The 26,357-nt window shown below is 42.3% G+C and overlaps 1 protein-coding gene across 1 annotated transcript in view; it reads left to right on the top strand.

Annotated features, from left to right (window-relative positions):
• Positions 1-26,357, top strand: part of LOC129721968 (WD repeat and FYVE domain-containing protein 3) — a 280,812-nt gene that overhangs the window by 218,019 nt on the left and 36,436 nt on the right. The window contains exons 25-28 of the mRNA XM_055675111.1: positions 12-241; positions 297-784; positions 23,306-23,497; positions 23,575-23,701. Of these exons, the coding sequence (XP_055531086.1) occupies positions 12-241; positions 297-784; positions 23,306-23,497; positions 23,575-23,701 (1,037 nt within the window). The remainder of the gene's footprint in view (positions 1-11; positions 242-296; positions 785-23,305; positions 23,498-23,574; positions 23,702-26,357) is intronic.

The raw sequence follows: 26,357 nt of genomic DNA, 5'->3' as shown, positions 1-26,357 counted from the left end.
TTTAATTTTAGCATTGATGATCCGCTCAAAAAAAATGCAACGATTGGATTCATAAACAATTTCGGTCAAATTCCAAAACAATTATTTCGCAAAGCCCATCCAGCAAAAAAAGTTCACTCATTGAAACATTCGGCGTTAGAATCCAATTCCCTATTACTTTCAGGGCAAACAGGTTTAACAAACGATAAATTGTTTTTTCACAACTTGGAAGCGTTAAAATCAAGTTCACAAGCAGTAAAAGGTTTGTTATAAAAGTAGATATGATTCAGAAAAAAAATCTATTTTTATTTTTGCAGAACTCAAGGGACCGGTAGGACATATAATACAAACGGAAAAGTTCTTTTTAGCCGTGGAGCAGAACAAAATTTTGATGCCTCCTAATTTTAATCGTTATATAGCGTGGGGCTATGCCGATCATTCGATACGAATCGGCATGTATGATTCGGATCGAGCATTATTCGTTTGTGAAAACGTTGCACCCGATTCAGGAGAAATCCTTGCTTGTGCATGTCCGAATGCTAGAACAATAATTATGGCTGGCACTAATTCCATTTTAACTGTCTGTGATATAGATTTTAAGCATAAGCAATTATTTGTTAAGCACACTTTACATGGGCATACGGATGCCGTTACTTGCTTAGCTGCAAGTACAGCCTTCAATATAATCGTATCCGGTTCTAAAGATCGATCTGCAATCATATGGGACATGTCCAGATACAAATATGTGCGTCAGTTATCCAGCCACGTCGGTGTGGTTGCTGCTGCTAGCATAAATGAACTTACGGTAAGACTACCATGTTATTTTTTATTGTAATTAATTGTAACGGTTCACGATAAACATTGCTCGCATACATGAACGAGTGCAATTCGACACTCTATTCCACAAAAGTAGCAAACAGTCGCTTCTACTAATCTTATTTATACAATTAAAAGTTTATGCGGATAAGGAATTAACTTTTGCCATTAAAAAAATCTTTCAAACTCGAATTTCTTCATAACAACAAGATTGACTAGTATTAGTACTAGCTCCACCCGTTCTAAGGGTTTATATACCTTTTTATATTTAAAAAAAAAAACGAAAATAAAATTTATTGCATTATTATAAAGTACTACATCTTGAAAACAGTTTCACGAATTTTCATTGAGATTTGAGCAATAGAGAGAAAGTTAGAGCGATTTAAAGCGCGCCTCGTTCGCATTAGCTAAATTTCACACTTTATGCGCGTTTATCTCGGAATGGTGTTTTGCAAAAAAATTGGAGTCATCCACAAATTACGTAAGGGTTTAAGGGGAGAGGGGGAGGGGTGGTATTTAAATTTCTTACGAATGTTTACGAAGGGGGAGAGAGGGATTCAAGCAAATCTTACGTAAAATTGAAAATTTATGAAAAACTGAAAAAATCAACAGAACTTAAAAACAATAATATTAGTTAAATTATTTCTTGCTGTGATCTTAACAACTGAACCTTGAGAAAGCAGTGATTCACCGTCGCTGATTTTTTTTAAGGGGGGGATTTGTTAGTAGCTTAAGTATTTATGATATATATTAGTAAGTAATGAGTATGTGTGTCCAATCACAAATGGTGACTTCTCCACACTGTTAAAAATTTGTAATTTTAATTGTTAGGATTTGGTTGCTTTCGCAATTAGGACTTATCGTTCGTAGAGATTTAAACCTACTTGTCAGAAAAGGGGAAGTAAACTTATAACTAACTCAATTGCTAACTTATTGGCTATAAAGAGAGCTTATCGTAGCAATTGAGGATTGCAACGATTCTTGTCGAAAATTGTTAATAATTTTATTTGACATAGCTTCTAATGGTTCAACACCACTAAGTCTCTGTAATTCGAGTGTACCAAACCAAGGAGGACGCTTCAAAATCATTTTCAGAATTTTATTCTGAATCCTTTGGAGCGTTTTCTTCCTTGTTGAACAGCAACTTGACCAGATCGGTACAGCATGCTCTGACAGAAAATCTATTAGATTTTGAATTCTGATAGACAACCTGCAGAGTTCGATCAGTAAGATAATTTTTTAAAATTTTGATTAGAAAAATTGGAAAATAAAAGTTTGCAGTTTCGCAATTAAACCTTTATGTCAAACACTGTCGAATGCTTTTTCTATGTCTAAAAGAGCAGTTCCAGTGGAATTTGTTAGCTCGTATCATATTAGTAACTCTGAGCAATTGATGAGTAGTGGAATACCCATGGCGAAATCCAAACTGTTCATCTGCAAAAATTAAATTTTCGTTAATGTGTGACATCATTCTGTTAAGAATAATTCTCTCAAACAATTTACTTATTGAAGAAAGCAAACTGATTGGTCGATAACTTGAAACTTCAGCTGGATTCTTATCCGGTTTTAAAATTGGAGTAATTTTTGCATTTTTCCATAATTTGGGAAAATATGCAATTATGAAGCAGCAATTGAAAATTTTTACTAAAAATTCCATTGTGCTCTCAGGGAGATGTTTGATTAGTATATTAAAGATTCCATCGTCACCAGGTGCTTTCATATTTTTGAAATTTCTAATAATTGATTCAATCTCATTCAAGTTAGTTTCAATTATTTCTGCAGGTAAAAAATTCTGGGAAGAAATTAAATCAAATTGACGTGTGACTGCTGCTGAGCAAGTCTTTGAGCCTTTTGTTCATTGGATACAAGAAAACGTTCACCATCTTTTAAAACTGGAATAGGCTTTGAAGGTTTCTTAAGAATCCTCGACAGCTTCCAAAAGGGTTTTGAATATGGTTTCAATTTTTCAACTTTAGTCTCAACATTTTGATTTCTCAGAAGAGTAAATCTATGTTTAATCTCTTTCTGTAAATCTTTATAAATAATTTTAAAAACAGGGTCACGAGAACGTTGACATCTGCGGACATTTTTCAAACGAATTAGAAGTTGAAGATTTTCGTCAATTATTGGTGAATAAAATTTCACTTGAGCCTTTGGAACAAAATAATTCCTGGCATCAACAATTGCACATTTTAATGCTTCCAAAGCGCAATCAATATTCACTTTGTTTTGCAAATCAAGCTCATTATTGAAATTTCTCTCAATATGAGTTTTGTATCTTTCCCAATTCGCCTTGTTATAATTAGAAACAGAGCTCATAGGGTTTAAAACTGATTCATATGATAAAGAAAAAGTTATTGGAAGATGGTCAGAATCAAAGTCAGCATGTGTGATCAAATCACTACATAAAAGACTTTGATCTGTTAGCACCAAATCAATTGTTGATGGGTTTCTTACAGAAGACTATTAGGAGACAAAATAGAATAGTATCCTGAAGAACAATCATTGAATAAAATTTTGTCATTGGAATTACTTTGAGAATAATTCCATGATCGATGTTTAGCGTTAAAATTGCCGATTATAAAAAATTTCGAACGATTTCTGGTGAGTTTTTGTAAATCACCTTTAAAATAATTTTTGTGCTCGCGTGTACATTGAAATTGTAGACCGTCGCTGAATGATTATGAACTTTTCTTCATTTCTATTTAATTTCCAATTTTATTTACTTTAACATGACTGTTAGGTATATAGCGCCCCCCGTGCAGCATACATTCTCATGGTTTTAATTGATTCTCTCTTTGCTCACTGCACGGGGGAACTAGTAGTTGTGATAAGGCATGTCACAGTGCAAATTTCTTTTCTGATATACGCTCATCTTCCCGCTTACGATCAGTAGCAATATAATTATTCGATCGGTCGGTCACCGTGTTCTTTTCTCCGCCGCAATAAAGACTTTTGTTCAGTCAAAAATAAAACTGCTTTTCGATACCGACCGCGTGTGTATTTTATTCCCATCGGATTCCAGTGGAATAGATTAACCCTCCAAAGGAACATCCTGAGGTATCCAAGGCGCCGAGTCAAGGGTCCGAACATTGGTGCCGTGAACAGGATTGTTGTCCACGGGTGTGGGAAATTTTACTTGGATACCGCATTCACATTTAGCGCGAAAGGATTTTCGCCATCTTTATCGCGCGCGCGTTGGTTGTCGCCATCGTTAATTTGCTGTACAAGGCATCTTTAGCCAGGCTCACACGGCGAGTAGGCTAGAGTTTCTCTTATTTTTCAACGGATAAATTGCAACTGACCTCTCTCGTTTTCCCGGTGGACTTTACCTCGCTTGGAGAACTGACGTTCCTGCATACGGGCTATTGAAATTCGTGTTGGCCAGGACGATCACAACACGTGTAGGTGGAAACGGACCTACTGACGATCACTGGGGTGACGGATTCGAGCAAGAATTTCGTGCGACAGTGGAACCTAAACGGTGGTTTCACAATATTTAAAGTATACTCGTTTCCGGAGGCGCATACTTTTCTACAACCACTTCGACTTCTGGGCTGTCTTTCGGTCAAGCTGAATGCAGCTTTCCGGTGATGTTCACAACCTTATCGGAAAAATTGGAGATTGTTCCTGTCGGCAGTTTTAATAAATACAAGGCCTATTAATTTAGGCTCTCAGGTGAGCCTCTCTCCAATTACCTATCAGTTGACTTTGTGGTGCTGTGCGTGCTTCGAATTTTTCTATAGTTTTCATCGACGGTTGCTGGCAAGATGACGAAGAAGCTTAAGCCGAAGCTGCATGTGCGCGACAACAGTGTCGATTTCCTTTTACGAACGGAACGGTTCCTGAAGCAATACGACCCGGCCAATCACGCTCTCCAGGTCCAAATCGACAAACTCGACGAAAAATGGGACGAACTCGAAGAGGCCCAAACGCAAATAGAGGAGATGGAGGAGCATATAGAAGAGGTGAATGAGCATAAGCAGACGCGGGCCCAGTTTGAGGAGTTGTACTTCAAGGTAAGGGCAGAGTTGAAAGCGGAATTGCCATCCACCACTCCCATTACTTCCTCAACTTCCTCTGGAACCTCACGTACAGAGGCATGTGGCAATATACAATTAACAAAAATAAATCTGCCAGAATTCAATGGGGAATTCGACAAATGGTTGCCATTTAATAACACATTTAAATCGCTGATCCATAACAATCCGGATCTGAGCGCGATACAACGTTTTCAATATTTACGAGCGTCTCTAAAGGGTGAGGCGTTAAAGGTCGTTTATGCATTCCCAATGAGCGAAGCGAGCTATGGGGTTGCCTGGCCTGCGTTGACCAAACGTTATTCGAATGTGTATTTGCAGAAAAAGCGACACGTAAACGCTCTGCTACAGTACCCGAAGTAAAAAAAGATGACTGCGAGTGGAATCCATGACGTCATCGATTGCTTTGATCGACATCTGAAAATTTTGATTTGATAGGCGAAGCAACAACGGGTTGGGGAGCGATGCTGACGCAGTTATTAGTATCGAAGCTGGACGACGCCACGCAGAAGGAATGAGAGGAGTTTGCTGTGAAAAGGGAAGAGCCTACATATCTACACGTGATGGAGTTCTTGGAAGGTCAAACCCGTATTCTCGATGCGATTGCGGTCGACCAGTCCTCCGAAAACCAGCGTGCCCCACCACCCTCTATGTCCACTTCGTTTAAGGAATCAGCACCGAAGTTGTCAGTCCACGCAGCGTCGGAAAGCTATTCGCCAAAATGTGTCTCTTGCAGCGGTCCTCATTACTTAAGTAATTGTCCACAGCTCGTGAAGATGCCTTTGGATAAGCGGTTCCAGGTCGACAATTCGAAAAAACTATGTAGCAACTGTCTCCGACGTGATCACTACGTCGTGACTGCAATTCCAAGTACCGGTGCCGTACGTGTAGCAAGAAGCATCACACTCTACTCGATCCTGGGCCATCAGCATCCGGTTCTGGTTCTGCGGCTGATGCTCAGGTCTCTGATCAATCTCAAGCAGGCAGTTCTGTTTCCTCCACGACTGCTACAGCAACGGTGGGGACTCCTCGACAGTCGCTTCAAAGTTCGGGGGCTACAATCTACGCGGCCAATATTACAGCAGATTCGAGGGAGGCGCACATATTCTTGTCGACGGTTCTGCTATCGGTGAAGGATTTCTATGGACGGTTGCATACGGCCAGAGCGCTTCTGGATAGCGGATCGCAAGCAAATCTTATTTCGGAGGGGCTATGCCAGCTTCTGAAGCTACTCAGAAGGGGAGTCGATATCCCAATTTCTGGTGTCGGTAGTGCGCGGGTTCAGATAAATGGTTCTGTGTCTGCCGTTCTCGAATTTCGGATTATTCGGTACCGATGGACTTCCTGGTCATCAAGAAGGTTACGGAGGACCAACCATCAACAACGATTCCAATCTGTAATTGGAATCTTCCATCTGACATGGCGTTGGCGGATCCTGGGTTTCACAAGCGAGCGTCAATCGATCTTCTCCTGGGTTTGGAGTACTTCTACGAGTTCTTGCTCTTGAATAGTTGTCGAGTGCAAATTCAGCGCATTGGCGAAGGACTTCCACTCTTTGTTAACACCGTTTTCGGGTGGATTGCAGCCGCAAGGCCGACTTGAAAAGCCTGAACCCTGTTCCGTGTTGCCACGCGACGATCAACACAAGCACCTTGGAAGAGAAAATCGAGCGGTTTTGGACGATTGAAGAGCTACAAGATGTGCCGAAGCTGACACAGGAAGAGCAAGACTGCGAGGATCATTTTCAAACCACTTTCTCCGGTGATTCGACAGGGCAATATGTGGTGCGTCTGCTAAAGCGAATGGGTTTCGAGCAAATGATCGGCGAATCGAAGGACATAGCCTTGCGGAGACTACTTCAGCTTGAACGGCGATTCGAGAAGGACTCGAAGCTTCGGAAGCGATACAACGAAGCAATATAAGCATACTTGGATCAAAATCATATGGCAATCGTTCCGGAGAAGGAATTGAAGCGCGATAAACGGATTGCCTGCTATCTGCCTCATCATCCTGTCTTCAAGGAGTCAAGCTCGACGACGAAGATTCGGCCGGTATTCGACGGTTTAGCTAAGACGACATCAAACCGCTCACTGAATGATGCCCTTATGACGGGTCCGGTGAAGACTCACTCTTCGATCTGCTTCTTCGGTTCCGCAAACATTTGGTGGCTCTAGTTGCTGACATCGAGAAGATGTACCTGCAGGTAATGGTACACCCGGATGACACCCCTTTGCTCCGGATCTGGTGGAGGTTCTCACCAACGGAACCAATTTTAACCTACGAGATGTCCAGGGTCACTTTTGGGTTAGCGCCATCGTCGTTCCTCGCCGCACGGTGTTTACAGCAACTGGTGCACGATGAAGGTGATCAATTTCCACGAGTGAAGGCGGCGCTAGTTTTCGATTTTTACGTCGACGATTATATCGGTGGGGCGGTATCGGGAGAAGAGGCTATCTTGCTGCGGCAAGAATTGGTGCAGCTGTTGTCAAAAGGTGACTTCAGATTGCACAAATGGGTATCGAACTCGAAAGCAGTATTGTCAGAATTAGCTTCCGATGAATTGGGAACATCGTCTATTCTGAGTTTCGACCAGGAGCGTGTGAAAACGCTAGGAATTAGCTGGCAGCCAGGGCCAGATATGCTAAGCATCGATGTATCGGGTCTCACTTTAAGCGGACAGTAGACTAGGCGCAAGGTGTACTCCGTTATTGCTCAATTATTCGATCCTACCGGTCTCACAGCTCCTGTTATTGCTTGGGCTGAGATTCGAATGCAACTACTCTGGGTGGCTACTCAGGATTGGGATGATCCGTTGTAGCGGTCATAGTATTTCAAGAATTTGTTTAGAATTAATTTATAATCGATCAACACAATTGTGTTGCGCCAAGATGTAGACAACCGTAGTTTTTCGTATCAGTCGCAACACCCTAGCGCACGCGTCTCTCCGAGAATGTGCATCTCTAGATTAGGCGGTTGAGAAAACCCGAAGTAGTTTCCAGATAGAATTGCCAAAAATGGTTGGAGAGGGACAGATAGGGCCCAATGACGGCAGCCAAAATGAAACAACCAGCAGAATTGTAGATTTCCGAATATTCACGACGAGATTTGCGGGAAATTACGTACTTCCTGTGATTTCGTACGAAATCACCTTCCCTTATCTGAGGACTAATAATGATCGTTCATTTCGTCCTAGATCGTCAAGAAATTTGGAAGTGTCGCGTTGAAAGTCTGTTGTCCGCGTTTTCTAATTAATTTTTGTTAAGTAAGTTTAGTGACGTGATTTATTAGTTACTTGTCTTAATTCCTTGTCCTTTAGTGTACAATAGGCTCGTTACCAAGTGAAGTCTAAATGAGATTTATTCAGTGCGAATAGTGCGTTTTGAAATTGTGTGCAAAGTAGAAAGGTAAATGTGCTCAAAGTTCAAAGCCATTGACCCCGACCATATGCTAATGACCCCGTTTGTACAGCCACAGGGCTGCGCACTCTCACCCACAGCCGAACGAGCGAGAGCAGGACAGCGAAAGACGCAACACGTACCGTTTTCCCCCAGGACGAAATTTTTCCCGGCAGCCGTTTCATCGCGCGGGACACTCGCAGATCACACTTTATCTGCCCACGTGACCAGCATCGGATAGACAAAAGTCCTCCGGTGAGGCTAGTGGCCGTTTCCGGTCGAGGGATCCCGGAAAGCGGCACTATGCAGTGAATTATTTCCATCATCCAAATCGGCGTGTGCCGATCGACCGCGTTGGCCCAATGTGATCGCCAGCAGCAGCAGTTTAACACGCCAACGACCAACATCAGCATCAGCAGCAGCACACAGCAATCTATTGGTGAGTCGTTCCAATTTACTCTCGAGAGCGGTGGGCGCGTCCATGAAGGACCCCACAATTTAATTGTGATTTCCCAATAATCGACTATTAGTCGCACTGGCCGGTATCGAAACCGCGCCCATGATTTTCGCAGTTGAGTGGAGGCCGAAATAGCGTGCACGCGTTTCAGAATTTTTGATCGCCCCACTCAACAAATCTAAATCCCGGGTAGCTAGCCATTTGCTCGCACCGCAGGACGTCACTGCAAATATCCATTCTGGAGCAGCTGATCGAAACTTGAAAAGCACATGGGTCAATGAGCACTAGAGATAGGGAGAGAAAAAACGCACACAATAGGAGCTTAGTCTAGACGATAAGTTACACACATACAATGAAATTATAATATAAAAGCATGCTTGCTCGATTTAAATACAAACCTGTTCTTCAATAATAATATATGGAGTTTGTTTCATGCAGATAGTGTTGTAGTTTTGTTTATGTAATGCTCCCGCAAGGTTTAAGTCCGGTTCTAGTGTTTCACGTCATTTTGGTTCGTTTTCCGTTTGTGATAGTTTCGTCTTCCGCGTGGCGAGATTCGAATGGTCGGCAAAGCTTTTCTTCCAGATTGCGTACGATCTCTGGTGGTAAATAGCGGCATTACCCGTGATGAGAAATTATAGTGCGGGTGGTTTCTCACCGCAAACTCTCTGAGAGAATAGATGGTGTTGAAGATTTCTGCTGGGGGATAAAAGGGTGTCGACCCGTTTTTGGTGACCGAACTTTGTGTAGCCATCTGGTCAGATCCTGATTCCTTTTTTTTTGGTATATTCTTTGGAACGACCCTTTAGGGGAGTCTCAACCGGGCAAAACTAATCTAGGTGGGCAGTCTCCATTTCGGAGTGGCGCTTAAGCTGCCCGCAAGCTAGGGATCGACCAGGGCCGGCTACATATTGGCGCCCAACGTTAAATAACTGCAGATTTTGTTGATGAATGGAGGCAATTTGCTTAATGTTCAGGATATGCAATTGGATGTAAAATATATTTACATGTTGTTTCATAATTTAATTTCGTTATTTATTCTGAATATTTGTATTATCGTAGTCTAGGTTCATGTTGTTTGATAAATAATGAATAAAGTAAAACTATAAGTTGATGTAGTTGTGACCGCAATTTTTTGAAGATTTTGATAGTGAATTTGGGGGGTAATAAAGCAATATTGAAGTGAGGGTGTGATTCGTGTATGATTTAGATTTCGATTATTCTTCAATTATAATTATTAGTAGCGTATTCTTATATTATTAGTTCAAATTTGTTAAATTAAATACATATAATTTGTCCTAAAAATGGCGACAAAATTCCCGCGCGCGGATCATTTAACAAATGAGGAGGTCGATTACGAATTGATGATTCGGGGAAGAGCTGAAGAAATTAATTCTGACGCGGAATCGAAAAACCGGTTGTTGCGTAGATTGTTTTCGGAGGACATTAAAGAAAATCGAGAGTATCCATCGCGGTTCACTATTGACCAAGAATATGATCGGGTGTCAAGTATAGTGGATGATTTGAGGAGAAGGTTAGAAACGGGAAAGGACACTGATCGCTGCCTATCGCGTGTGAAGCACTATGCGCTTAGGGTGGCGCGTAGTATCGCGAACGACCATGAGTCAGAGAGGATGCGTAGGGAGCTTGGAAGTGAAATTCGTGCTGTGTTGAATAGGTTTAATGCGAAGAAAGACGACGGTCTGTCGAAGAAAGTGGATGAAAATCAAAGGACAGCGTTGGAGCAGGAGAGTGCGGAAGAAGTTAGCGAAAACGAAAAAAAAAATTCAAAATCTTCTCAAGAAAAACGAACCGGTACAATTCCAAAAACGTCACCCCAGAACCAAAGCTTTGAAATGCAGGCTCTCAAGCAAAAGTTGGAATTCTTAGAACGGCAACTGGCTGAAGCAAGAACGACGACCCGACTGGCTACTGAAAAATTGAACAGTAGCAGGTATGGAAGAGGACAGGCCACGAATTCAGACGAGGAAACAGATAGCGAAGATTCGTATTCCGACAGCAGAAGTAAGCCAAATAACGGGCATAGCCGGAAAAACTCTTGGTTTGAACGCCGAGACGAAAGGAGAAATACGGAGCGGAGCCAGGAACAGAGAAATTTGAACGGTAACGGAAATAGACACGAGAGGGATAATTGGTCAAACAGAGGTGGACACCGGAATCGTCGAGACGATGGTGAGAACTACTGTGGCAGTCGGGGTAGAATGGATGAAGGAGATCGATTTGACACGAACCAAGAGCGAACAAGACGTACGCCAAAGCGCGAAATTATCGAACGGGAAATCCAGAACGCAGACCGAAGAATGGAGAAATGGCATCTGACATTTAACGGAGATCCGCGCCAGCGATCACTGGAGGACTTTCTACACAAGATTAGAAGGCTGGCAAGGATGGATAGAATCCACGAAGAGACCCTTCTGCAACGAGTACACACGATACTACGCGGGGAAGCGTACGATTGGTATTTGTGCTACGCTGACGAGTTCTTAGATTGGGAGGATTTCGAGACAAGAATCCGGTATATGTTTGGAAACCCAAACAAGGACCAAGGCAATAGACAGAAGATATACGAGCGAAAGCAGAACCGAACCGAAACATTCCTTACGTTCAAGACCGAAATTGAGCGTTTAAATAAACTATTAACCACACCGTTAGATCAGCAAAGAATTTTTGAAGTGATCTGGGACAACATGCGCCCCCACTACCGATCAAAATTGGCATGTAGAACGGTGAACGATATACGGAAACTGGAATACTTTGCTTATAGAATCGACGCCAATGACCCGACATTACGACAGTTTCGCGAGGGACCGATTCGTCAGCAAAATGCGATACGAAACATAGAGGCTGCAGAAGAATGCGCGGACTCGTATTCAGAAGAAGAGGTGAATGCACTGGATAAGCGATACGAGAGGGATCGTCGTGGTAAAACGGCTGAAGAACCAAGGAGGACGAGTCAGCAACCGAATGCGATACTTACGCCTAGTGACAACCAGCAAGGACCGATGTGCTGGAATTGCCGGAATACAGGGCATATTTGGCGACTATGCAGGGAACCAAAGCGAATGTTCTGCTACCTTTGTGGTACACCCGACAAAACAACTTGGACATGCGGAAACCACGAGAGAGGTGACCGATATGCGAGAAACAAGCGATCGGAAAACTAAGAAAGGGATGCATTGTAGGGGACACCAGCATTCCTTCAACTGACGAAGTTCCCAACTCTAATATATTCGAAGACCCGTTCATGAAGGTGTGTGAGGTGAAGATTCACACGGAAACCTGCCCACAGGTTAAAGTAAAGATTTTTGACACCGAATTTGATGCGCTTCTGGATTCTGGCGCAAGCGTTTGCGTAACAAATGTAGCAGATATTGCGGAGAAGAATGGTTTGAGGATGCAGCGAAGCCCTCTCAAGATCGTCACTGCCGACAAAACGATCCACGAGTGCTTGGGATGCGTTCAACTACCGATGGTATTCCGGGGCGTTACCAGAGTAATTCAAACACTAGTCGTACCGCAGGTATGCAAAGAACTTATTCTGGGGTACAACTTCTGGAAGTCCTTTGGAATAGAACCGATGATGCGAGGAGTAGCGGGATTCGAAAGAGTGACGACAATGACTACAGACGCGGAATTGGAAGGAGAAACGATCGAGTTTAAATTGATGCCAGTGGAAATACTTCCAACGCTAAAGAGCAGTGAACCGGATGCAACTCTTGATATTCCAGCACTGGAATTACCTGAACCATCTAAGACTACTCCAGAGACGGTGGAAACAGAACACGATCTGACGCGAAGCGAACGAAAGGAATTAGTGGAAACGATAAGACGATTCCCATGCACGACAGCGAACCATTTGGGTAGGACATCACTGATACAGCACGAAATTGTCCTTAGCGAAGAAGCCAAGCCGAGACGACAACCGTGGTATCGTTGTTCCCCGGCTATACAAGCGGAAATGGAGGCGGAAATAGAACGGTATAAACAGATGGACGCGATCGAGGAATGTTCAAGCGAGTGGGCTAGTGCTCTAGTACCGGTTCGGAAATCGAACGGTAAACTACGAGTCTGTCTAGACTCTCGTAAGATTAACGCCTGGACGAAGAAAGACTCGTATCCAATGCGAAATATGGGGGAGATCTTTCATCGATTAGGGAAGGCGAAATATTACTCGGTGGTAGATTTAAAGGATGCCTATTTCCAGATCCCTCTCAAGGAGGAATCACGGGACTATACGGCATTTCGAACGCCACAGGGATTATACCGTTTTAAAGTGTGTCCATTCGGGTTGACTAACGCACCGTTTACAATGTGTCGGCTAATGGACCGTGTGATTGGATTCGACCTCGAACCTAACGTCTTTGTGTACTTAGACGATATAGTAATCGCTACAAAAACGCTCAGTGAACACATGCGACTATTGAAGATAGTAGCCGACCGATTAACGAAGGCAGGTTTGACCATTTCCCTAGACAAAAGCAGATTTTGTCGGAAGCAAGTCTCGTATCTAGGCTACTTACTAACCGAGAGCGGAGTATCGATTGATAACTCGAGAATATCGCCGATCTTAGATTTTGCTCGTCCGAAATGCATAAAAGATATCAGAAGATTACTGGGTCTAGCAGGTTTCTACCAGCGATTTATACGAAATTATAGCCGTATAGTTGCACCGATATCTGATCTGCTGAAGAAAACGAAGAAGTTTGCTTGGACAGAAGCAGCAGAAACAGCATTCGGAGAACTAAAAGCGGCACTGGTATCAGCACCGATTCTCGGGAACCCAGATTTTAAGTTGCAGTTCACCATTGAATCAGACGCCTCAGACAATGCAGTGGGCGCGGCGCTTATTCAGCATATCGAGGGCCAACCGAAGGTGATTGCGTACTTTAGCAAGAAATTAAGCAGTACGCAGCGTAAATACGCAAGCGTGGAAAAAGAATGCTTGGGCGTGCTGCTAGCAATTGAGCATTTTCGGCACTATGTAGAAGGCTCACGCTTCAAAGTAATCACCGATGCGAGAAGTCTGCTGTGGCTTTTCACAATTGGAGTAGAGTCGGGAAACTCAAAGCTGTTAAGGTGGGCACTAAAATTGCAATCGTACGATATCGAGCTTGAGTATAAAAAAGGAAAGAATAACATACTCGCCGATTGTTTATCGAGATCCGTGGAAACCATCTGCACGCTGACCGTGGACGCTGATCACCAAGAACTGATAGAGCGAATCCACAAGGAACCAGCAAACTATCCGGATTTTCGGGTGGTAGATGGCCAGGTGATAAAATATGTGAAAGCAAACGCGAAGGTAGAAGACCCACGGTTTCAGTGGAAACAATATCCACCGAAATTCGAGAGGGAAGGAATAATTACCCGAATTCACGAACAGGCTCATCTGGGACACGAGAAGACTTTGGCGGCACTGAAGGAACGGTATTACTGGCCGCGGATGAGTAGCGAAGTAAGACAGCTGTGTAGACTGTGCATGCAATGCCAAACCAGCAAAGCGACCAACCAGAACACGACCCCTCCGATGGCAGGTCAAAAGAAAATAGCCCAGTACCCCTGGCAGTTCTTGACAATGGACTACGTTGGTCCACTACCAGCATCTGGTAAAGGTCGAAGCACGTGTCTGCTAGTGGTGACAGACGTTTTTAGCAAGTTCGTGTTAGTTCAGCCTTTTCGACAGGCAACCGCAGAATCGTTGGTACAATTCGTCGAGAACATCATTTTCCTGTTGTTCGGTGTACCAGAGGTGATACTATCGGACAACGGAACACAATTTACATCCGCAATGTTCCAGAGCCTTCTGGTGAAGTACCACGTGACCCACTGGAGAACTCCGAATTATCACCCGCAGGTTAACGATACGGAACGTGTGAACCGCGTGATCACGACAGCCATCCGAGCTTCCATCGGGAAGAACCATAAAGATTGGACAAACAACGTGCAGCAGATAGCCAATGCCATTCGAAATTCAGTGCACGAAACTACACAGTATTCTCCATACTTCGTCCTATTCGGGAGGAATATGGTATCTGATGGTAGGGAATATCGGCACTTGAGAGATACAACAGCCGGTACCGGGGTGATAAATGATGATGAACGAGAAAAAATGTACGGAGAGATTCGCAAGAACTTGGAAGCAGCGTACAGCAAACATTCTTCCTATTACAATTTGCGCTCCAACGCCAAATGTCCCACTTATTCGGCAGGTGAAAAAGTCTTGAAAAAAAACGTGGAACAATCGGATAAGGGTAAGGGATTTAGCGCAAAGCTTGCACCGAAATACGTGCCTGCTATTGTGAAGAGGGTGGTAGGAAACCACTGTTACGACCTAGAAGATTTAAACGGTAAACGACTTGGAATTTTCAATTGCAAGTTCCTCAAAAAACTTGTTCTTCTTGCCGGTAATGATTAACCGTAAAATCTTTCAGCTATGTATCTTTCAGTTTTAACTGATTGCGACAACGCGCCATGATGCTTCGGCTCTGGTTGCTAAAAACATCGTCCAACTGTTCACAAGTTTGCACTGTCTTTAAGACAGTGCGCCCCCACAACAACTTCATTTACTGGGGGATCTTGGTCGAGGACTTGCTCTTCCCAAGGAACTTGTGAATATGTTCGGTACGGTAAACTTTAACACCGTTTAACTCAACCCTCGCCTTGGGTTAATAAGACCAAAATTCAGACCTGTCAAGACTTGAAGGGAAGAGGAGGAAGGATTGTGCCTGTGCACGATCACTCCACAAAATTGTAAATATGTATATAAAAAAAAATATATCGGATAAGAAATGTTAGTTTATAGTTCACAATATTTCTTAGCCTATGTTAGTATTAGAAAATTTGTTTATTTGATAACTTATCCTACCTTACCCTCTAATTGTTTATTTGTTATTTATTTAGATGTTCATTGGTTATTGATTGAGATGTTTTCTGTTAATTATTTAGATGTTTTCTGTTAATTATTTAGATGTTTAATTATGATCATTATTATGTTGGAGAATTTATTTATGGAGATTTAAAGAAATAGTTATTAAAAGCAGGATCAGTCGGCGAGTTAGCATTCGGGTTGACGCATCCTTAATCACTAAAATCCCTGGGTACCAGCCATCCGATTATTCCTAAAAAGAAACGGAAAACAAATTGCATTAGAATCTGTTAGCACACTCACCTTCCATTGAAAAATAACTTCCCTATCCAGCATTTGATCTGCACTATGGGCAATCGTCTCGCGTTGACCGTCGCATCGATTCGCCAGCAGCAAACAAATAGCTTTCCAGTCCAAAGAAAGTTCGACCTTGTCCAATCTTCGCAGTTCAGCAATCATCAATAGTAACCGTGAACGATCCTCTCGCGTTTTTTGCATGTCGTTCCCATCTGGAAATATCAAGTACAAGAAGTTAAAAAGTTTGTGAATTTGAGAATTTGTTTTTGGAGTAATTTATATATTTACCGCTAAAATTTTCATAATTTGCACGATAACAGCACAGCACATCCACCTAACATCAATTTTGTCTGACTTTTGACGTTTCTTCCTCGTTTGTTTCGGTAGTTCTATTCGTAGTGTGCGTGAGAAGGGGTGAGCTTTTTCTCAGAGTTAATCATTTAACCGTGTTCCCAGTGGTTGACACTCTTCAACGTAGGAACATAAGGAAAATGGGTTTAGGGGAAAGCGCACTATTCAAGTGATGTTTCGTGGTGATTCAAATGTATATTTGAAGTAGAAACATATGGTAAAGTTCAGTTGTTACGGAATTTGGAGCAGATGTCTCAATAGCAGATTAAGTTCGGCGTTAGACGTGCTGCTAAGTGTAGTAATGTTGCGATTTGTCATAGAGACTTTTATTCAGTAAAAAGAGCTGAAGTTGTCTTGATGGGCAAAGCATTGCGGTAAATCGTGGTACAGGAAAGAATCCAACATTAGGATTGGAGTATTCCTTAGACCCGATAAGCCTGTTTATGAAGTATTGCTGTAGATTATTATGATGTTCATGAAGTTCGGGTTTCTTTGAGAGTCGAAAGAAACTCATTGGTAATTAGAGTAACGCTTCGGCAAGATCAAGAATCTTATGATTATTGTATCGATGTCGGAAGCGTGAGATGTTGTATTAATGGAACTACCAATTCAGCCAGCAGAAATGTCGAGTCCACTTATTACTCCGTACTTATGGCGAACCTAGAGTTTTTGTAAATAGTAGTTTTAAGCTGTTGTAAAATGCATTATCCGTAGAATACATTACATGCAGTTGGTTTTAATCTTTGTTTGAGAAATTAAGTAAGGTTGTCCCTTACGAAAATTTGGTTGTTATCCAACAACCAAATTTTCGTAAAACAAGCATGGTGTTATGTAGCGGTCATAGTATTTCAAGAATTTGTTTAGAATTAATTTATAATCGATCAACACAATTGTGTTGCGCCAAGATGTAGACAACCGTAGTTTTTCGTATCAGTCGCAACACCCTAGCGCACGCGTCTCTCCGAGAATGTGCATCTCTAGATTAGGCGGTTGAGAAAACCCGAAGTAGTTTCCAGATAGAATTGCCAAAAATGGTTGGAGAGGGACAGATAGGGCCCAATGACGGCAGCCAAAATGAAACAACCAGCAGAATTGTAGATTTCCGAATATTCACGACGAGATTTGCGGGAAATTACGTACTTCCTGTGATTTCGTACGAAATCACCTTCCCTTATCTGAGGACTAATAATGATCGTTCATTTCGTCCTAGATCGTCAAGAAATTTGGAAGTGTCGCGTTGAAAGTCTGTTGTCCGCGTTTTCTAATTAATTTTTGTTAAGTAAGTTTAGTGACGTGATTTATTAGTTACTTGTCTTAATTCCTTGTCCTTTAGTGTACAATAGGCTCGTTACCAAGTGAAGTCTAAATGAGATTTATTCAGTGCGAATAGTGCGTTTTGAAATTGTGTGCAAAGTAGAAAGGTAAATGTGCTCAAAGTTCAAAGCCATTGACCCCGACCATATGCTAATGACCCCGTTTGTACAGCCACAGGGCTGCGCACTCTCACCCACAGCCGAACGAGCGAGAGCAGGACAGCGAAAGACGCAACACGTACCGTTTTCCCCCAGGACGAAATTTTTCCCGGCAGCCGTTTCATCGCGCGGGACACTCGCAGATCACACTTTATCTGCCCACGTGACCAGCATCGGATAGACAAAAGTCCTCCGGTGAGGCTAGTGGCCGTTTCCGGTCGAGGGATCCCGGAAAGCGGCACTATGCAGTGAATTATTTCCATCATCCAAATCGGCGTGTGCCGATCGACCGCGTTGGCCCAATGTGATCGCCAGCAGCAGCAGTTTAACACGCCAACGACCAACATCAGCATCAGCAGCAGCACACAGCAATCTATTGGTGAGTCGTTCCAATTTACTCTCGAGAGCGGTGGGCGCGTCCATGAAGGACCCCACAATTTAATTGTGATTTCCCAATAATCGACTATTAGTCGCACTGGCCGGTATCGAAACCGCGCCCATGATTTTCGCAGTTGAGTGGAGGCCGAAATAGCGTGCACGCGTTTCAGAATTTTTGATCGCCCCACTCAACAAATCTAAATCCCGGGTAGCTAGCCATTTGCTCGCACCGCAGGACGTCACTGCAAATATCCATTCTGGAGCAGCTGATCGAAACTTGAAAAGCACATGGGTCAATGAGCACTAGAGATAGGGAGAGAAAAAACGCACACAATAGGAGCTTAGTCTAGACGATAAGTTACACACATACAATGAAATTATAATATAAAAGCATGCTTGCTCGATTTAAATACAAACCTGTTCTTCAATAATAATATATGGAGTTTGTTTCATGCAGATAGTGTTGTAGTTTTGTTTATGTAATGCTCCCGCAAGGTTTAAGTCCGGTTCTAGTGTTTCACGTCATTTTGGTTCGTTTTCCGTTTGTGATAGTTTCGTCTTCCGCGTGGCGAGATTCGAATGGTCGGCAAAGCTTTTCTTCCAGATTGCGTACGATCTCTGGTGGTAAATAGCGGCATTACCCGTGATGAGAAATTATAGTGCGGGTGGTTTCTCACCGCAAACTCTCTGAGAGAATAGATGGTGTTGAAGATTTCTGCTGGGGGATAAAAGGGTGTCGACCCGTTTTTGGTGACCGAACTTTGTGTAGCCATCTGGTCAGATCCTGATTCCTTTTTTTTTTGTATATTCTTTGGAACGACCCTTTAGGGGAGTCTCAACCGGGCAAAACTAATCTAGGTGGGCAGTCTCCATTTCGGAGTGGCGCTTAAGCTGCCCGCAAGCTAGGGATCGACCAGGGCCGGCTACACCGTTATCACCGCATTTGGAGAAGCAGTGGGCAGATTTCTACCAACAACTTCCGTCACTCGCCAACGTCAAGGTGGATCGACACGCATTCACCGATCATCCAGTACTGACAAAGTTCCATGTGTTCTCCGACGAATCCGAGGCAGCCTACGGGGCATGCATCTATGGCCGTTCGATCAGCATGTCCGGGCAGATTAAGGTCGAATTAGCAGCGAAATCGCGTCCTGCAAGCCTGAAGAAGGCCACACTCGCGAGGTTAGAGCTATGCGGTGCCCGTGTTGCTGCCAAACTATATCGTGCGACCGTGCACGCACTCAAATTGGAGGAGAACAAGGCTCGTTTCTGGTCAGATTCGACTATCGTACTATCGTGGCTAAAGCTGCCACCATACGTCTGGCCTACTTTCTTTGCTAACCGGGTCTCACACATCCAGGAGATTACGAAGGGACACCAGTGGAATCATGTGAAAGGGACAGAGAATTCATCCGATCTCGTGTCGCGAGGAGTTATGCCAAAGGACCTATCAGAGCTACCGCACTGGTTTCATGGTCCGCACTGTTTATCGCTTCTTGATCAACATTGGAATACCCGGGAGCATTTGGAATACGAGCAGCCTGCGGATGAATTGCTGGAGAAGAAAAAGAACGAGCTCGTGGTAACGGAGCACGGTCAACTGCATCCACTGTTAGATCTATATTCGTGTTACTGGAGGATGTTGCGGATTACGGCATACTGCGTGAGATTCGTACGAAATTGTCAACGTCGCAGATCGCTCCTCACATCTCCGATACTTAACATCAAGGACCTACAAGAGGCTAAGTATGCATTGGTGCGAGGTATTCAACAGGAGTCATTCGCTGTGGAGATAACGGCGCTAGTTAATCATCGTGCTGTTCCTGCTCGTCGTTGAAGTCACTCAACTCGTTCCTAGACCAGCACGGCATACTTTAAGTTGGTGGCCGGCTCAATCTCGCCGAAGAATCGTACGCTGTTCGACACCCCATGATTATCCCTGGGAATCACTCTTTTTCGCGACAAGTGGCAATCGCATGTCACGATATCTCGCTCCATTCTGGTCCTCGTATGACGCTCGCTCAAATCCGGCAAGAATTCTGGCCCATAAATGGCAAGGCATTGGCAACCTACACGTTCCGACATTGTATTCGCTGTTTTCGAACTAAGCCTGTCCCTGTCTCGCAACCTCCTGGCCAATACCCAAAATCCCGTACAACTCCCTCTCGAGCTTTCACTGTCACTGGTGTGGACTACTGCGGCCCGGTCTTTTTGAAGTCCGTTCACCGAAAGGCTGCAGCTCAGAAGCTACATCGCCGTTTTCATGTGTTTTAGCACTAAGGCGGTCCACCTCGAACTGGTAGGGGACCTCACTAGTAGTGAGTCACTACCGCTGCTTTCCTGTCTACCTTGCGACGCTCCGTGTCTCGTCGAGGCTTTCCTGCTGAGATCCATTCGGACAATGGTCTCAACTTCCCAGGCGCCAGCAACTATCTTCGAGAGCTTTAGATCTACTGCGTGACTCAGTCGCGACGGCAAAAATCGCTACTGAAGCTTCCCAGCAAGCAATCCAGGAAGTTTATCCCGCCACAAACACCCAATTTCGGCGGCCTTTTGGAGGCGGCCGTGAAATCCGCAAAGACGTCACTCATCCAAGTCCTGGGTCAACGACAGCTCTCTTTCGAAGACATGACGACGGTCCTCACTCAGGTCGAAGCGGGTATGAACTTACGCCCACTCACCCCACTGTCAGGAGATTCGGGTGAATTAGATGTGCTCACTCCTGGTCATTTTCTGACAGGCACATCCCTGTTGGCAATTCCCGACCCGGACTACACGGATGTCCCCACAAATCGGCTGCAACATTACCAGCAACTACAGCAGCTGGTAAATTCCTTAATAGAATTTAGGTGGCCGGCATGTTAGGTACAGTGGTGGGCACCATTCCGCTAATTCGCTAATCGCTAATTAGCGACGCTAAAATTCAGTTAGCGGTTTAGCGATTTCGCTAATTTTTCAACTGGTTAGCGAAACTGTTAGCGTCGCTAAAATTTTGGCCTTCGCAACGCTAATCGCTAATTCGCTAAATATTGTAGAGAAGCGAGAATAGAACTCTTTAGAAAAACTCTGAATTACTGATGGCGTACGTAAATTGCTTCGAAAGATGAACATACTTTACTGCGAAAGTTACTTTTGTCAGTTTTTTTACCCTAGAATGGAGTTCCAGTTATCGTACAAGCCACAGGGGCATTCTGAAGAACAAGCCCAAGGTCTAGATTGAATTTTCGGCACACCAAGAACTTTTGTGAATTGCAATGCACTTAAAAATATGAGAAATTTGGTTCTACTTTTTCGATTCAGATAATAATTAAATTTTTATGAAAACTTTCCTAAAAGTATCTATTTTTAATGCAAGATGAATAACTTTGTTATTCCTTGTTTTTACAAAATCAAGCTTGAACACCGTTTCGTGAACCCCTTACTGTAAATAGCTCTAAGAAGTAATTGTTTTCATTTTTTAACCACAAAAGATCAAAGTGGTATATACGAGCCATAAGTATAGCGATATGACTATTTACATATTAATAAGTTAGCGATTAGCGGTTAGCGAAAATTCCGCTAATGTGGGTTCAGCGTTTAGCGTTTAGCGGTTATCGAGCTAAATTTTCCGGTTAGCGGCTTAGCGATCAGCGTCGCTAAACTTTCGGTTAGCGGTGCCCACCACTGGTTAGGATCAGCTCATTCCGAGCGCCCCCCGTGCAGCATAAATTCTCATGGTTTTAATTGATTCTCTCTTTGCTCACTGCACGGGGGAGCTAGTAGTTGTGATAAGGCATATCACAGTGCAAATTTCTTTTCTGATATACGCTCATCTTCCCGCTTACGATCAGTAGCAATAAAATTATTCGATCGGTCGGTCACCGTGTTGTTTTCTCCGCCGCAATAAAAGGCTTTTGTTCAGTCAAAAATAAAATTGCTTTCCGATACCGACCGCGTGTGTATTTTATTCCCATCGGATTCCAGTGGAATAGATTAACCCTCCAAAGAAACATCCCGAGATATCCAAGGCGCCGAGTCAAGGGTCCGAACAATGACCTTAACTTGTTTTATTTTTATCCTCTACGAATTCGCTATATGTAAAAAAAAATGTTTCATCTTCGAAAATAATTTTTTCCCTTAAAAGAAAATATTACGATTCGAGGGAGAAGGGGGGTATTGCAAAATTTTACTGAGGCTTATTATGGGAAGGAAGGGGGGTCGAAAATTTCGGAAAAAGTCCTTACATAATTTATAGATGACGCCTTAGGCAGCATCCATAAATTACGTAACGCTCATAGGGGGAAGGGGGGTATCTTTGAGCGTCACGATTTGTAACATAGGATACAAAAAATCTCTGGGGAGACTTTCCAAAAACGAGTATTTTTGTTAGGCGAATTCTTCTACAGCGTTACGTAATTTTTATGGGGGGTAGGTGTTGGCGTTACTTTTCGTTACGTATGGGTGGGGACCATAACTTGGGTTTTTTGCGTTAAGAACTTTTACAACCGTTAATATAAACCATATGATCTATGCCAACTTTTCCAGTAAATTTTTTTGCCACCCGTTAAGGTTTGGTATAAAATTTTTGGTTTGCTTGATGAAAATCGTGGGGTTTGCCTAGTAATGCACCGTTTCATGGTGTGAATGTAATTAACCGAACAAAACTATCACTATCTAGATAATTGATACGTTTGAGCCATGCATTAAAGAAAAAGCGTCCGCAATTTTGGGATCTACACGGTAAAGTGATTCTTTCTCATCGACAATCCTGACTGCCAAAATACTAAAAATTGGATTGATTTTTTCATCAAATCTGAACACGACGAAGGAAAGAAATTTGTAGACATAGGTAGTACCTTTTTGTCTGAAACTTAGCAAAAATAAATGATACTACTTGATGACGATGATACCTTGAGTGACTCCTGTGTAATAACATTTTTATGATAAAATTAATTAGTTCCTTATATCTAACATAAGAACTTCAGAACCGCTTCACTAAAGCCAAATATACTGTTAATATAGTAGATTTATGTGTTCAAGACCTCCCAGCTGGTCTCGAGGTACGATGCTGTTCAAATCTCGGTTCGGGATAGACTGCTAGTGTCAGTAGAATCGTAGTGCTGGTACCATTAACATTAATTATATGTGGACTTTGTTAATATAACGTTATTAGTTTAGTCGTTATTCATGTATCTGAAAATGAATTTTTAATCCATGACACTAATATATCTTCACATCTTTTTCTTATGATATAGGGTGACATTGCAACGTGCTCTGCTACATGGTTATACATATGGTCTATTAACGGCGATTGTCTAGCAAAGGTTAATACAAGTATCGGATCTGCCGATCACATGCAACAAATTCTATGTGTGATGTTTTCATATAAAAATGAATGGGATAAGGATAACGTTATATTAACCGGCTCCACAGACGGAGTAGTGAGAGTAAGATATTTTGTGGATTACCCTTATCATTACGAAGAAATCATTACCTGCTGATGATTTTATATTCTGTTTTGCAGATATGGTCCTTGGATTATGTACAAATACCAACAGAACGCCAAAGTTGCAGCGATACTCATTTGTTTTCAGATGATTCCTTAGGTTGCGAGGAAATTGAAGAGATGGGAGGCTCTGCTTTTGATGTTGGTGAGTACGATAGTTTTGGCGTAGTAGGTGGTAGTAGTCCTACGGTAGGACTACGTCTTTGTTTTCTCTAATGAGTTACATTCTGTAGAAGTGAAAATAAAACCGGGCAAATGTTAGGCTAGATTCCAAACAATAATAACTTTATAATCATATGATGGATTTTAATAATCAATATATCGTTGATTAGATAACATGCTGGTTCGTTTTGTGATGAGTTAATTCCCATTATTACTGAGCCATTTTAAGTAACATAGAACAATTTTAATATTTCTTTTAAATTGTTATTTTTATTTAGCTGAAACTGTGCACAAATGTTCCTACAGGCTTAAGCCCCGTTTTAGAGATATTTCAAAATTAAATTTGGAAAATTTCTATTATTTTTTAAATACGCTTTTTGTAAGTTATTTGTGGTTCTCCAGCAATTGACATAAATTTATTGAAATGTATGATCAATGTAATACAGTTTATTATTTAACATTAAAAAGATTCAACGACAGTTCATTTGGCGTGATTTTGTTTTTGTGTAAAAACAATATAGAAATTTAAAAATATTTTATACGCCAGTTTTCCAAAGGCCTGCTCTGTCAGCCTGCTTGCTGCAACTGAATCTAATCGTGGTTCATTGCCCACTAAATAGAAATGATGTTCCATCATTGCACCACCGGTAATTCAGCCACACGTAGTACATGTATGCTTCGAACTGTTTGTCTGCCTTTTTGGTATCTGTGTTACGGAAATCGTATGAAAAATTTACAAAGAAAGTTTAACTTCTCCATCAAGTAGTAAGAGAATGATTGTAACAATTATTATATCATAAAAATAATGTACATTTTAGCTATATACAGACACATTGATTATTATATTCGGTGAATTGTAAATAAACTTCCCCTCCAACTCCTTTTTATGATCAGTTCTGGTTTTTTTTTTTAAATTTTGAAAACGAACTGTTTGTAAAAAATACTCTAAATTCTACAGGATATACAGCCCTAAAGATTACGTGAAATGGTGACGTAGGACTAAACAATGTAATGACTCCCTAGTTATAAAGTTGACGTGTCTCAATAGAAGCAAACGAGGTGCAAGCGAAGACTAGAATATATTCAAGTATTGAAGTATTAAACCGAGATTTTTGGCACTATTAACCCATTATAGTGTCTGCCTGTCCAATATGACTGTTGTCAGCGGGTCTGGTAGAGTAGTTCTAATGGAAAAGGATAGACGGACAATTGATCGCGCAGAGATCACTCCGCATTTTTTCAAGATCGGCGTTAATTATCCTAACAAGATTTTGTATGGGTATTGCATGGTGACTTATATACAATTGCACATCGTCAGCATAGAGTTGCATCGAGCAGTACTACAGAATACTGTTAGGGTTCGGTTTTCTAAATACGATTTCAACAGGAAAACGACAGAATTAGCGAAATAGAATTGCGTTTTCAGTTTAGGGCAAAGTTTACGATGGGATATGGTATCAAATGCCTTAGAGAAATCTAAGAGTACCACACAAGCACACAGAATGCTCAGTTTACTAAACCAATTATCCATATGTAAAATTCCAAGTCTAGTCACCTATTTTCGAATAAATTTTAGCGGATTTTGAAATAGTTTCGATTGTAAACGGTCTATAGAATGAGCAATTAGTAGCGTGATGCATGTTCCTCTTCTTTCGATGGGAGAAATAAACTAAATGCACACAACACTGTAATTAAACAAGCTTTCTATAGAATATTAAACACTTCACACTTTAATTCTGTCACTTTTTATATGTAGATAGCCGATGTCGAAAGTATCACGGTGCTCCCACAGACCGTTATTTTAAAAAAATGCACCAAAGAATCTGAGTACACCATTCGATTCGTTATGACGTCCAGAATCTCTGGTCAAAATTTCAAAATCATCGTACGGTACATTTTTGAGTAATGCCCTTTTGAAGGTCGTAAAGTACAAAAAAGTGATATAAAAACAACGAAATACCGTAAAGCGCCCTAAATCTGCGTTGCTCTTAATTCTGCGCACTTCGTATTAAAATGTTAAGAAAATATGAATTCAAAGCAGATTTTCAAAAATAGATTGGAAGTGGTTTCCTATATAATAACTGTCAACTTTCTGTTTATGTTTGCTTTTTTACTAAAAGGCATCAACATTTCAATACGAAGTGCGCAGATTTACGGCGCCTCACGGTAGTTATTGTGAAGCACGTATTTCAACCACCATTTTATGAAATAACTTCCAAAATAGTTTCTACACATTCCAAGGGTTATATTTCAAGACATTAACAATCATTCTGTGCCGAACACGCAGCAGCATCGGTCGTGTTTCGAATTCGCTCCGATAAAATTCAAAACGTGTGCACAAGTGCTGGCATTCTTTGACCGGGCCCGGTGTCTTTTGTTTAGATTGCTGTTTCGCATTCAAGGTCAAGTGCCTTTGTGTAACTGTGTCGCTTTGTAGCTGCCTGCTGTCGAACGATTTGGTGGTGAGTGCAGTGTACTCCTGTGGACGTTTATCCAACACGAAGGAGGAAAGGAAAGAAAGGTACGTGCTTCTTGTCTGTCCCATCGGCGCGCTAGTTTTAGCGCGATGGATGTAGATCCCCCACCTCCCGCACCTCCATCCTCGAATCCCCCCGACCCTGTCCCTTCTGCCCCTCCTT

Source organism: Wyeomyia smithii, chromosome 2, assembly GCF_029784165.1.
Source record: "Wyeomyia smithii strain HCP4-BCI-WySm-NY-G18 chromosome 2, ASM2978416v1, whole genome shotgun sequence".
Taxonomy (NCBI): domain Eukaryota; kingdom Metazoa; phylum Arthropoda; class Insecta; order Diptera; family Culicidae; genus Wyeomyia; species Wyeomyia smithii.
This window is presented reverse-complemented; position numbering and strand designations above follow the sequence as displayed.